Consider the following 13,797-nt stretch of genomic DNA (forward strand, 5'->3'; position numbering starts at 1 on the left):
AAGACCGTGTATGTGGGAGAAGGGGAGAGAGGGGCTGTGGCCAGGGGCTCGGGGTCTGAGGACGTGATTTTCGTGTACCTGTCCTTTGGGAAGACTTGATTACGTTCACGTGCTCGCGGAAATGAGTCTTGTGAGGGGTGTGAAGTTGGAGACGCATGGGTCAGAAGCCCAGAGTTCCGGAGTATGAAACCAGGGATGAGTCACGTGAAGACCCACTCACACCTGCGGATGCCTAGTCCAGCATCCAGGATGGCCCAGACTCTGCTGTGCACACAGATCACCTGGGCATCTCGTAGAAGGGCACGTTCTGATTCAGTAGGTGCGTGCCGTGGGCACCCAGAGCCTGCCTTTCCAACAGGCAGTGCGGAGGCCAAGGGACCAGGGGCTGCCCCGGCACAGCAAGACTGTGGAGCTCCCTCTACGACGTCAGGGTTCCCTGTCAAGTGCTCACTGGGACTTGCCTGCTAATTCTGCACAGTCTTTTGTGTTTTCTTCTGTGATGTTCTGTAAAGAGAAACGATGAAATTGCTGGTACGGGTTGAAAATAAACAGATGAAAATGGTGTTTAAAAGGAAAACCCCTACTTTTTTAATCGCTCAAATTGCAGAATTTTAACTCTTGGTTTGTCTCCATCCCCACGTGAAAGGTATTTCACCACGTATAGAATTCTAGGTTAACATTTTTTTAAATTAGTCGTTTAAAAATCTCTATTTTCTTCTGTCTTGTATGTTTTCAGAAATATCACCGACATTTCTCATTTTCTTGTTGTGTATAAAGTATCTTTTTATTTCCCTGTCTGCTCTGAAGGTTTTCTTTCTATATCTGGTTTTAAGCCATATAATTATGGTAAATTTTGCCTGGGTAGCCTTTATAGTTCTTCTGCTTGGGTCCTCTCTCTCCCTCTCTCTTTTTGAGGGAGAGACTGTGATCGGGGGTGGGGGGGGGCAGAGAGACGGGGAGAGAGCCCCTCAAGCAGGCTTCACGCCCAGCACAGAGCCAAAATCAAGAGTTGGATGCTTAACTGACCGAGCACCTAGGTGCCCCTGCATAGGAGCCAATATTTTTTTCTATTCCATTCCCTGCTTCCTATCCTTCCGGGACTCTAATTATACATGATAGACCTTGTATTTTGACCTGAGTCACTGAGTCTCTGATCATGTTTTTTTCTTCATTCCCCCGCCCCCGCTTTATTTTGCTCTAATTTTCATCACTGTGTCTTCAAGTTCCCTTCAAGTGATCTTTTTCTTTTATAGTGTCTAACATTTTTAAGATGCCATCAGGCGTAGTTTTCATTTCTTCATGTTCACTTCTGGAGGTTCCATGCAGGTCTCTCTCTGTCTTTCTCCCACATTCCTGGGCAGACAGGACATATTTATAATGACTTTTAAAACGTCCTTTTCTGCTCACTCCATCACCTCTGTCGTGTCTGGTTTTGTTTCTTTAGATTTCTTTTTTCTCTTTTTCCTTTTGGACTTGTGAGTGGTATCTGAAGGGAGAGGATGCAGTCTTATGGAACTGAGCCCTTCCCTGTGGGATCTGAAGCTGTCTGCAGGTAGATCGTGTAAGAATTTGGGTTGAATTGTAGGACACCCAGCTGGTGTGGGGAACTGCCCTACCAGCATGGAAACTGGGGGTGTAGAACTTTTCAATTTGTAGGAAGGTAAAGCGTGTATCTTTCCTAAAGTGTGATTCGACTGGTACCTTGGATGGCTGTGATGGTTTTGCAGAGTTGGCCAGTGTTTGCAAAATTCTTTGAGATGGAAGCCTTTTAGAAACTTAAAAATATAAGTCAAAGAATAAACAACCACATTTCACAACTTTAGAATTTGTTCCTCTTTTTTTTTTTTTTTTTTTTTTTTAATTTTAAGGAGGCTCTGTGCCCAACGTGGGGCTTGAACTCACAACCCTGAGATCAGGAGTTTCATGTTCTACCAACTGAGCCAGCTGGGCACTCCTAGAATTCGTTCCTCTTTAAGAGAAATTATTTATATGGGGATTTCAGGCAATTCGTAATTAAGCTGTACTATTTTCCATTGTTTTTTGTAGGATTTCTAGAACTATGTTTTAAAAATTCTGATACTCATATAGTGGTTAACACTAATTTTAACTTTTTTATGTGCCGAAATCTGTGCTAATTTTTTACATACTTAGGATAAGAGTACAGAATAATCATAATTATCCCCCTTTTGTATTTGAAAATACTGAGACTTGTAGAATTAATTTTGCCTCCAAATCATATAGCTCCTACCAGACTGATGTATTTGCTGTTCCTTCTTTCTAGAATATTTCTCTGTCCTTCATAGCATGTAGCTCATTCTAAATATTGATGGCTTATCTTTTTTAAGGGCTTTCTCTTTGGTCCTTTTCAAAGGTTTATTTAGCATTGCCTTTTTTTTTTTTTTTCTGAAGTATAGTTGACACAGTGTTACATTAAGTTTCAGGAGTATACCATAGTGATTCAGCTTCTGTGTACCTTAGGTTGTGCTCCCCACAAGTGTAGCTAGCTCCCATCTGTCAGCATACAACATGATTATAATACCACTGACTCTATTCCCGGTGCTGTATCTTTTACCCCCGTGACTGTTCATTCCATTAGTCTAATCCTTCGTTGACCTCATGTGTACTTCCATTACTTTCTGTGTCTGCCTTATTTCAATACAAATTAAACTATTTAATGACTGACTTGCTTGCTACTAAACATATAAACTATAAGCATAGCAGAGCAGAATTTTCATACTTTCTTTTGCTCATCGTCCGATGCCTAGCACCTAGAATGGCAGTGTGGCTTACGAATTAGTATCTAAATCCTTCCGTGGGCTGACGTATTTCATAGGCATGCCTGGTAATTCCAGGTAACAAAATACAGGCAGAAAGGGAGAGAAGGAACTGATAGTTTAACCGGAGGGCCCTCGCTGTCCCTGACTCTGTAGGAGTTTTTGGAATTTCTGGGATCATACATGTGCCTAGTGATCTTCCAGAGATCTTCCAGCAAGATTCTGGAGTGTTGCTCCCAGTGGAAGACCTGACCGTTGATATCCCCATACAAGGTGGCACACTTGCCTTCAAAACAAATAGAAAAGCAGGGCCAGGAAGACGGAGTTCAGATCCACATGAGTAAAGATGACTGTAATTTGACAAAAGGGACATGTCCTCACGGGAAGGGACTTCCCTAATATGCATGTTTCTGATTTTCTCCCTATTTTATATTATTCACGGCCAAGGTGTATAATTTGCCCGGAACCAAATTAATTGTAATCCCATCTAATAATTTAGTGTGTATCATTGAGTTTCCCGGGAAATTATGATTGCATTTTCAAGAATAAATTAGAAACGTTTGAATTGAGAATGCCTTTGCCTATTTCATGCATATGCTTAGTATTTACGTTCCTTCTCTGAAAGATACAACTGCAAGTTTTGATTGTTTCTTTTAATGCTACAACGTTTTTATTATTTTATAGAAATTATATATGCACACTAAACACTTACTATAACAACTACGCAGGAGAGGAAAACCAAACCGTTACTCCAAATTCTGCCATCCAGAACGGCCGTTGTTTCCTGTGCAAGAGAGTTACCGTAGGAAACCTAAGACTGCTCTCTTTAGAAATTCCTAATTAAAAGGTTGGCCCTTGGCCAGCATGTGGGAACTTAGATTTGGGGAGGGTTCCCATCATCCCCTAGGAGGTGCTCCCTGTTCTTAAACTATTAGTACAAGCCATGTGGTTTGTGATGGACACCTGCTTCCTCCTGGGAGTCTGGATTTTTGGGGACATGCTAGGCAGCAGGTGCTTGTGTGCCCAGCCTCAGGAAAAACTCTGGACGCGGCGTCCCTCCTGAACTTCTCTGGCGACAGCACTTCCCACGTGTTGTCACAAGTCCCGGCTGGAGGCACTGAGCTCATCTTGTCTGACGGCCCCATGAAAGGACTCCTGGGAGCTAGTCCCTGGTTCTCTCCGGACCTCACCCCGTGCACGTTTTCCCCGTTCCTGTTTGTTCTGTAGCAAATCAGAGCCCACAGTATGCCTCTCTGCTGAGTTCTCTTAGTTCCCCCGGTGAGTTAGCAAACCTGGTGGTGGTCTTGGGTACCCCGATACATTACCCTTAAGCGGACACCGTACGTACCTGGCATCTCTGAGCATGCTGGCTTTTAATAATGCTTGAAGTTTAATATTATTGGAGTATAACAGAAGAAACAGAAACCCCCAAGTTTCAGGGAGAAAAAGATTATGAAAACTATTAGGAGATCGAAAGCATTATTTTAAAAATTTTATATTTGCTTCATTATTTACTGATGCCCTAAAGTTAAGTTCAACGTAAGTTACACGTTCCTCATAGCACTCCTACCCACCAATTTTTTCTGGCATTAGTATTTCCTAATTTTTAGTTTTACTCTATCAGATATTCTTCCTTGGCCATAATTCCTACTTTATTTAATTTTAGTTTTATATTTATGTGGATGATAAAACGATTGAGTCTTTTATGCTAATTTCTTTATACCGGGCTTCCAAATTCGATCATGTCTTTGGGCGCCTGGCTGACTCAGCCGGTGAAGCGTGTGACTCTTGATCTTAGGGTTGTGAGTTCAAGCCTCACGTTGGGTGTAGAGATGGCTTAAAAATAAAATCTTTAAAAAAAGTTTGGTCATATCTTAGTTTGTTTTTAAAAGGGAGTGCATAGATTTGAGAACCGTTCACAACAGACTTTGCCTACCATTATACATGAAGTCCAAATTGGATTGCACAAACTTTTCCTCACATAACATGTAAGAATATGCATTATTTTCTTTGGGTATTGAGTATTGTACTGGCCCATTCTTGCTTCCTGCTTATCTGTAGAATGGCTGAATTTGGCATTGTTTAGCAAGAAAAGCTCGTGGGCGCTATATTCTATGAGTTTTTTCTGTCTTTGAGAATGTTTCTGTCACATGTACAGTTGACTAACAGCTGATTTTTTTATATATGTAAATATATGACTTTGATACATGTATAAAACTATACACACATGTGTATGTAGTTCACTTATTGCTACATAGCCATTGCTGGATTGGCTTCACATGTTAAATTTTGTAGAGAAATCGATTTGGAGGAAACCCCATTTTCTCCATCATAATCCACGGGCTGTTTCTACCTGGATGCCTGAAAAATTATATTTTTATCCTTGAAGTTCAATAGCACAAGCTGTATTTCAGTATTCTTGTTTTCTCAGTATTCCTGGATAAAATTCCTGCCCTTTTGATTTACGTATATCTAATTTACATATATATGTGTATGTGTGTCCGTGTACGTGTGTATATATATATATATATATATATATATATATATATATGTACATAAGGTTTCCATATGTGCATGTATATAAGAATCTGTCTGCAATGTGTTCCCTCTGTTCCTGGATATTTCAAGAGTTACAAGCTCCCGGGTGATGCTAATAGGAACACAAGTTGAGAGCCACGGGCTTAGCTCTCTTCTTAGTTTACCCCGAGGTATGGTGTGGTCTTTAGAAAGCCATTGGCTGTAATACTGGCCCACACGCTTACTTGTTTTGTGATTTGGGATAAATTAGAATCTCCCCGAGCTTCTGTTTCCTCATTTGTAAAATGGAAATAATACTGGCTTGGGGGATTGGGGAAGAGTAAGTGAGATGAGCAAGCAGAGCATCTGATGGAGGGATTCTGTATTCAAGGTTGCATGCGCTTTGTGGCTGGAGCAGGAAAAAAACCCACCCAAGGCCCTGGCTTTTTGCAAAAGCTGCTCCATTGGATACATGATACGGTTCTGTGGAGCTGAATTAAATACCAAGTGCAAAGTTCTCTCCACGTCTGAGGCCTCATATATGTATATGACTTCTAAGGTATGAAGATAATTTATAAACTTAATGTTTTCACATTCATCATTCCATGATTACTGCACAAACTATTTTATTGTATGGTATCTTGCATTTTATACCAAACAAAACAAAGATAATGGTATCTTTCACAAAAGCATCCAACAACTATTATAACCTACTATTTATTGCTAGGATTTCACTTTATTTTTATCATTTGCCAGGCAAGTTGAGATTAGCATATTGCCCCGATATGGCACTAAGAAACACATTTTGGTTTTTAACCTGAGGTATGGGATGTAGGAGAGATTTATAAGAATTAACTAATATATAATATCCCATAAAATATGAAGGATTTTTCACTTGATCCCATGTACCCCAGAGTATTTTCATTTACTCTAGTACTTTGCTTTATCCAACTCCTCTTTGGGAGCATGATGACATCCATGACATACTGACTACTCTCGAAAAATGCATGATCTTTGAAGAGCATTCTGTTCTTAGTTTTGCACAGGGTAAGAGCAGAAAAAAATAATGAACAAAAATTAATGAGCATGATAACCATGACTTTTCCAAATTTTAAATTGGAGTCAGTGACCTGGCCAAAGATTGCCATTTGTGTGATTTGTGCAATGATTCATATGAATAGTTTTATAGAGGAGTTGTAATTTTACAATGAACAATTTGCCTTGATAGCTTGATATAATTTTATGAAGAAGTACAACGTTTAGCACATACGTCTGTGTTACCACAAATGTTTTCATTCACCGTGAAGTCGATGGGCATCATACTGCTAATGATTTGGATAACTCGCACCTTTCCTACATTTTTCATATCCTTCTTGACAAGTCTACCAGTAACTAACTAGTAATATCACAAGAAATAGTAGGTGCTTATTGGTTAGAAGTGTCTTTACTGACACTGAATGACTTTTGTTCGCAGGACGTGCAACTGGCCATTAGTAGACCAATTTACACATTTTCTTTAGATTGAGTATTAATATTCACACATCATTTTCACTGACTTGCCCTCCTTTTGGTCCTGACTCCATTCCACTAGTACATTCTCAATAATTTATGTTTAAAGGCATAGTGAGAGACCTGCATACAGCTACCATATATTCTCCAATTTATATTCAGACGATTAATAGTTTTTCAACCTAATCCAAGATAATGATCCAAGATAATTGATAGAGAACATCAAAATTTGCCTTCAGTAGACATAAACAGTGGAACAGTTGAGTAGACGTCTTCTGTTAAGATCGTTGTACCAAATCCATGTACTTGTAAGATGATCTTCAAAACTTAGACATTTTCTTTCTTATAAACGCCAGCAGGGCAACATGCCCGCGTGCAGATTTCCGTGCTGAAATTGGCAGTAGTGCGTTGGAAACTTGTGGATGGTCACCGTCGAGGAAGCAGGGCCAAATTTCTGTCTTTGGATCTTAAAACATTTTTGTCAGAATAACAGAAGAATTTGGAAATGTTAAACAGTAAACTTGTAGCATGGGAAAAGAAAAGAGACACCAATTACTCCAGTCTTATTGAGCACCCATTGTGGGCCAACTCTGCATAATAGCGCTTAGTCCTTTGTGTGCACCGTCTCATGTAATATTCATAACGCTGTTTGTACTATTTCAGGCTCATAGACCAGTCTAGAAAGCTCTGGTGCAAAGATGAACTTTTTTTGTTCCCACATTTGTTTCCATGGCTCTCAAAACAATCACACGCACAGGAAAAAAAAAAAAAAAAAAACAACGCCATTTTCGAATACATACCAAAAAGGAGAAATATTGAATAAATGTACGGAACACCTCCTACATCAACTGGGAAATCTGAATTATCGTGCTAATTATGATCATTCTTATGTTCATTAGGAACAAATGTTTCCGATCTGGGTCGGCCGCTGTTTTTGTTTATTTGTTTTTAATTCTGCCCCATTAGCTCCGTCCGTAAATTATTAAGATGAGGAGATACCGTCTCTGCGTTCCTGTCCCTCACGGTTCAAGGGTGGGGTGGGTAGCACACAGATCATTAGAATCACATGAGCAGACAGCCCATACTTTGTTATCTGAATCTCGAGTCCTACCCCGTGTTCACATGGGAAGTTTGAATGGAGCTGATCTGATTATACCATGGCGCAAACTAAGTCATGGTGATTTCCTAGTGAGCAAGCAGTAAACACTTGCCAGATTTAATAGAAGTATTTCTCCTTGGAAATTTCAGCCCATGTGGGCCAAGTGATTTGGGTGACTAAGTACTTGCAGCGCGTTGTAATATACACATTTTGTTGAAAGAGGAACACTAGCAGACGCTGCATTGTACTTGTTATATAGCTCCCTTCACATACTTCTTTGATTCCAAAGTTAGGGTTGGACCTAAATTTAGAGATTCAAAAGTCAACGAGGTAAAACACATCTAGCAGCTCACAGAAAAATGAACTGTGAAATCGAGTCAGGGAAAAAAGCGTAAAGAATGGATGCTCTCGACGTTACAGCATTTTTTAAAAATTAGCTACAAGGGTGTGGTACTTCAGTACTGAAGCCATGGCCTTCCTCGTAAGTTTTACCTGGAAAGTTCTTAGATTGAGACACTCTTCTGACTGAGAGGGAATAATTTATTTGACGTCCGTGATTGTCATTTAAACTTTGGGGTTGTACTTTTTCTAGCCAGCGTTTCCAGTTTTCCACCTTTTGTTAGAGTGCGAGCTCTTCCCTTGTATTTAATGGTCGTATGGAATTGACACCTCGAAGAACATTAATTTGACACTATCAGAAAGACCTTGTGTCTATTAGGGAAGCACCACTGTCTGAAACGGCACGGGATACACACGTGTCTCGCTCTGACACAGATTCTTGTTTAATTGTGATAAAATACACATAATGTAGCATTTACCATCATAATTCATGTAGAGATTTTTAATTTTTTTTTTAAGATTTATTTATTTTAGAGAGAGAGAGAGAGCGCACATGAGCAGGGGGAGGGGCAGAGGGAGAGGGAGAAGAGAATCTTCAAGCTGACTCCAAGCTGAGCACAGAGTCTGACTCGGGGCTCGATCCCAGGACCCTGAGATCATGACCTGAGCCGAAACCAGGAGTCAGGCGCTTAACTGACTGAACCACCCAGGTGCCCCCATAGGCAGATTTAATGCAACATGGTTTGGGAAACGAAGCAGGAGAAGCACAATAGAACAATTTGCGTTGGTGATGGAGTTACCCAGAGTCCCTGGGATAGGTCCTCGTGCTGAAGTCACCATGTTTGGGCTTTTCAGTGAGATTTCTGGTCACCATCAGCATGCAAAGTAACAAGCCTGTAATTAACCGTCTTTTTGGAAACGAGGCAGAGACCTTCCTTTCTGTCCTCCCCACTCCTTAAACCAGGGACTTGGACGATGGTGAGATTTTTTTCCTTTCCTTTTGAACCCCGTGTTAACACACCTCTCCCTTTGTGTGAGATGCGCTCTGGCCAGTAGCCCTCACCCTTCACTGACGTCCTCCCACCGGGTGCCCTGGGGATCAGCGATCTGCCTGGAGGGTCAGAGTTCGTTGGTGAGAAGGCGCAGGCCGCGGGCTGGCAGGCCTTAACCAGGTGTCACAGGATGGTGGAGAGCCACAGGCAGCCGTCCGGCAGCAGGTGTTACCAGGTGTTATGCAGGTGTATCCCAGGTGGGGCTGGGTGCTGGCAGTCATGAGTGCCGGGGGCTCATGCATGTCCTGGCTTGTAGCCGCCCGATGCTCACATTCCACCCCTGGTCTGTGCTCGCCCGTGCTGCCATACGGATTTCTTCTGTCCCGACTTGGATTTGACATCCGACGGTAAACAATGTACCCTCCTTGACGATCTCCTCCGTCCGGTGTGGAGAAAGCGCGGGCTTCACTGGAGCGCCAGGTGCCGCTGTTTGCACGGCTCCGGGAGGACTGCGTTGTCACCGCCAACCGAGCGCGGCCTCACGCGAGTTCCGACTCTGTGCGCACGGCGGGGGCCGTCCAAGGCAGGCCTCCATGCACCCCCTCCAGGTGTCACTCGGCATGCCAGTCTCGGGACTCTGGCCTCGGATAGGCCTGTGGCGTTGCCCGCGTCCCGCCGGTGAGGAGAAGGAGGGTGTGGGAGTGCCGCAGCCACCGCCTGGAAACTTGCTTTAGTGGCGACGTGGCACCCTACATAGAGGGGACAGACGGAGGGCTGGGGTTTTTGCCTGGCTGGACAGGTGTGCTGCAGATGAACACGGGCTTAGAGAGACTGGCTTAGGATTAGGGTAGCAATCTCGGCAAGCAGCTATCAAGGCAAAAGGAGGGGTACGCTCATTAGGATGCCAGCGACTGCCTTGTCAGCCGTCGTCCATCAACAAAAGGAGGGCCATCCCGGGAGGTCATTCCTCTGTGTGTCCCTGGTGGTGGGGCTGCTTTTAGGGACCCTCAGCAGCTCCCCACCTGAGCGGCAGAAAGAAGCCCTTATCCTCCGACTGCTTCTCACGTTGGAGCGATAACCAAATGCTGTCCTGAACCATTTTTCCGAAGGAGAAAGATGCATTTGGTGACTGGTTCTTTCCATGCCTCACACTTTTTCCATAATGCGAGTCTTTAAATAAATCCGGGAATACCTGTTGTCACTAGTGTGTGATTGATTCTGGGCTCCACTGAAATGCCATCAGCCAGATGCTGCTCAGAACCTGACTGTGTCACACGGGTAACACGGATTCACATTCTTTCATCTCATCATTTATTGATAATTGCATGTTGATAAGAGGGCCCATGCGCACATAAGCTATAGAAGCTGGATAGTATTTTAAAATAGGTTCAATGAACTGAGGGTTAGGCTCCTTTTTCATAAGCTATCAGCCAATGTTACTGCTGTGAGAATTACCAGGTTTCTGTAGGGCCACAGCTAAAGGCCATTGTGGTTACCATTTACCACGCAAACCAAAATGACTCCGTAGAGAATGAAAATCTGTGTATGTGTACAGTAGTCCAGAAGGGGCCCTCAAATTGTACTGAGATGCTTTCTGAACGTTATCAATTATTTCACAACTGCATTTCACTGAGTACGTAATACCCTGTGAACGTGCGTACGTATGATTGATGTGTATCTGTTGCATGCAGTACAAAGTTATAACTCATGGGTCCGGTTCCTTTCAGAAATTAGCATAGAATATTACTTCTTTAGGGGGAAAAGAAAACAAATCCATTTATTTTGTAAGACATTCCAGGGAAATTTTGACCAAGTAAGAATTTTTACCTTCCTTTCTGATGTCTTGGAAATCGGGCATCCTGTGTCTTTAATAAGAGAAGTTTTCTTCTCAGGGCTCCTGGCTGGCTCAGTCCATGTAGCATGTGACTCTTGATCTTGGGGGTGTAAGTTTGAGCCCCACGTTGAGTGTCGAGATCGCTTAAAAGAATAAAATTCTTAGAAAAGAGAATTTTTCCTATTCTGTCTTCAGCCTCTGTTCCCCAAGAAGAACTACGAATGCTTGACTAGCTGTGAGTTCCTCAAGTACATCCTGTCGGTGAAGCAGGGCGACTGCCCGGCTCCTGAGAAAGCCAGCGGATTTGCCGCCGCCTGTGTAGAAAGTTGTGAAGCTGACAGTGAGTGCTCTGGGGTGAAGAAATGTTGTTCGAACGGATGTGGACACACCTGCCAGGTGCCCAAGACACTGTACAAAGGTAAGGCGCAGAGGCCGTGTGAACGGAAATTCACCAACTCATGGGGGGGGGGGCGAGTTGGTGTACGCGTGGGGAAGGGTGTCAGTCAGAGATGGGGGGGTTGTGTGCGTGGGGAAGGGTGTCAGAGATGGGGGGGTTGTGTGCGTGGGGAAGGGTGTCAGTCAAAGATGGGGTTGTGTGCGTGGGGAAGGGTGTCAGTCAAAGATGGGGGGGTTGTGTGCGTGGGGAAGGGTGTCAGTCAAAGATGGGGGGTTGTGTGCCTGGGGAAGGGTGTCAGTCAAAGAAGGTATCCTTGCAAGAGAAGAAGAACGGTAAGAAAATGCACCTTGTGCCACACAGACACGTCTGGAACTATTACTGGGCCGTACAGATCAGCCGTGACGAACTCCTTCTGGGGCAGGGCAAATCATTCTTACTAAATGTACTGTGTAGGAAGGAAACATCACTTCAGGAACTTCCTTGTGCTTTTGTCCACCAAGAGTCAATCAATTAAGCGGCGCTGGGGACATGGGAGCAAATCGATTTAAATCCCTGGAAAATAGGCTGGGGAGGGGGCACCCTTGAAAAATGCATAACAAATGCACGGGTGTCGTGGTTTTCCTCTTGGCATAATCCAAGAACAGAAGTGTCATTGTGCGGACTTTCAATATTTTGATTAGCGTCTTGAGGACCCAGATGGAAGAATAGCTCTCTTCCGAAGGTGGGGATTCAGTTTACCAAACAATTTAGCAGATGTAAGAGTTTACATTCATAGGCAGTTTCTAGAGCCCTTAACTCCTTGATCCTAAGCGTTAACTTGCCTCTTTCCGTAATTGTGACCCCGTTCTTTTATGCCAAACCGATTCTGTTGTATTATGCCCAGTTTGGGATACCCTCAGAGTATCCTAGGAGACAAAATTTTGCTGCTTTTTAGGGTCTCCTATGAAGAATCAAATAGAATTCATCACTAGGCATTCTTCACTGCCAGCAGAAAGGGTGATGTCTCTGTCCCTCCTTCTCTCATCCACTCACACCAAATGTATATGATTTCCAAATATAGGTCAGTTATTTTTAAACTGCATGAAACGGCATTGCTAGCAGGGCTGGCGTTGAATCATGTGCTGGCTAAATTGTTGACAGAAGTCTGGTCTCACTATCACAACGGCCCTCATCTCCCAGATCTCTCCGTCCCTGCCCCCTGCCTCTGGCGCACTCCCGTGGAATTAACTCTGGCCTCAAATCTGTGTCATCCATCCCGTTTTCCTTGTTTTTGCATAAGACCTTGGGAAACCTGGCATAAATATTACGTCTCCAATTCAGAATAATCACCGCTTTCCCCTTCTTACCAGGTGATGTTTCTTTAATGGATTTAAAGTTTTATCGTGTTCATGCCTCTCACCATAAACTACATAAAATCACTTTTGCAAAACCCAACACCATTTAATTTTTCTAAAGTCTATTATTAGGAAGCCTTTTCTGTTATTATAGATCATTTACTATTTAAGTATTAGCATTTACCATAAAAATAGAATGCTTTTAGAATGATTGTTGAAAAGCCATTTGTAAAACCCTTAGTGTTTTAAAGTGGGGTATTCGAAAGAGGCAATGTAAATTAAAAGATGCTTTTTATTTTAAAAGCATTGAAGAGTCAGTATGAATTTCAAATATGTGTGGTTCACCAGGAATAAGGGAAATAATCTACAAAGGGCCAGCATAAATGATTAATTATTAAAAGAGACTTGCCATTTAAACCTACGCTTAACTAAATATGATGGATTTTTTTTTTTTTTTAAGTCCTGAAGTTCCTCTTCTATAAAGTAGCTCTTGGGGTTTTTTTTTGTTTGTTTTTTTTGTTTTTTTTTTTTTGCGGAGACGGGTCATTCATGGAGAACTAACTAGAAATAGAATAAACAGACTCTTGACCTGATGATGACTTTTGCCTAGGGAGCTTAGGATAATAATACTGTTATTTTGAAAATATACATGGGTACATGTAGGTATATCGCCCTCGCTCTGTTGAACAGTCCCTGAAGGAAGGCTGGTTTCCACGTCCGGGAGGGGGGGTGTCTGACAGCGCCACCGAGTGGGCGTGTGTGAGCCACAGGGGTCCCCACACAGCTGCTGTGGGGCTCCCTGCCACAGTCCGAGCTGCCGAGCCACCTGGAGCGTCTCAGCACGTTCCTGCCCGGGACTCACAGTGCGCGATCACTCTCAGAAGAGGATGGTGGTGCTGACTGCCTGTGTGTCTCAGGCAGACGGTCCTTGGCCTCGCAGGGACAAACACACTCACCCAGCCAGCCAGTCTGCACACGAATCACCCTCGGCAGTCTGTCGAG

At 43.1% G+C, this 13,797-nt stretch overlaps 1 protein-coding gene and 1 non-coding gene across 5 annotated transcripts in view; one reads left to right on the top strand and one right to left on the bottom strand.

Moving 5' to 3' along the window:
* Window positions 1–13,797, top strand: part of ANOS1 (anosmin 1) — a 183,998-nt gene that overhangs the window by 109,836 nt on the left and 60,365 nt on the right. For all 4 annotated transcript variants that reach the window (XM_027608023.2, XM_027608026.2, XM_027608022.2 and 1 more), the window contains one exon: window positions 11,260–11,482. In XM_027608023.2, coding sequence (XP_027463824.1) covers window positions 11,260–11,482 — 223 coding nt within the window. The remainder of the gene's footprint in view (window positions 1–11,259; window positions 11,483–13,797) is intronic.
* On the bottom strand, window positions 1,878–1,950 carry TRNAR-CCU. Its single transcript has one exon. It is a non-coding gene; the product is annotated as a tRNA-Arg (tRNA).

The sequence above is a fragment of the Zalophus californianus genome, chromosome X (assembly GCF_009762305.2).
Source record: "Zalophus californianus isolate mZalCal1 chromosome X, mZalCal1.pri.v2, whole genome shotgun sequence".
Classification (NCBI taxonomy): Eukaryota; Metazoa; Chordata; class Mammalia; order Carnivora; family Otariidae; genus Zalophus; species Zalophus californianus.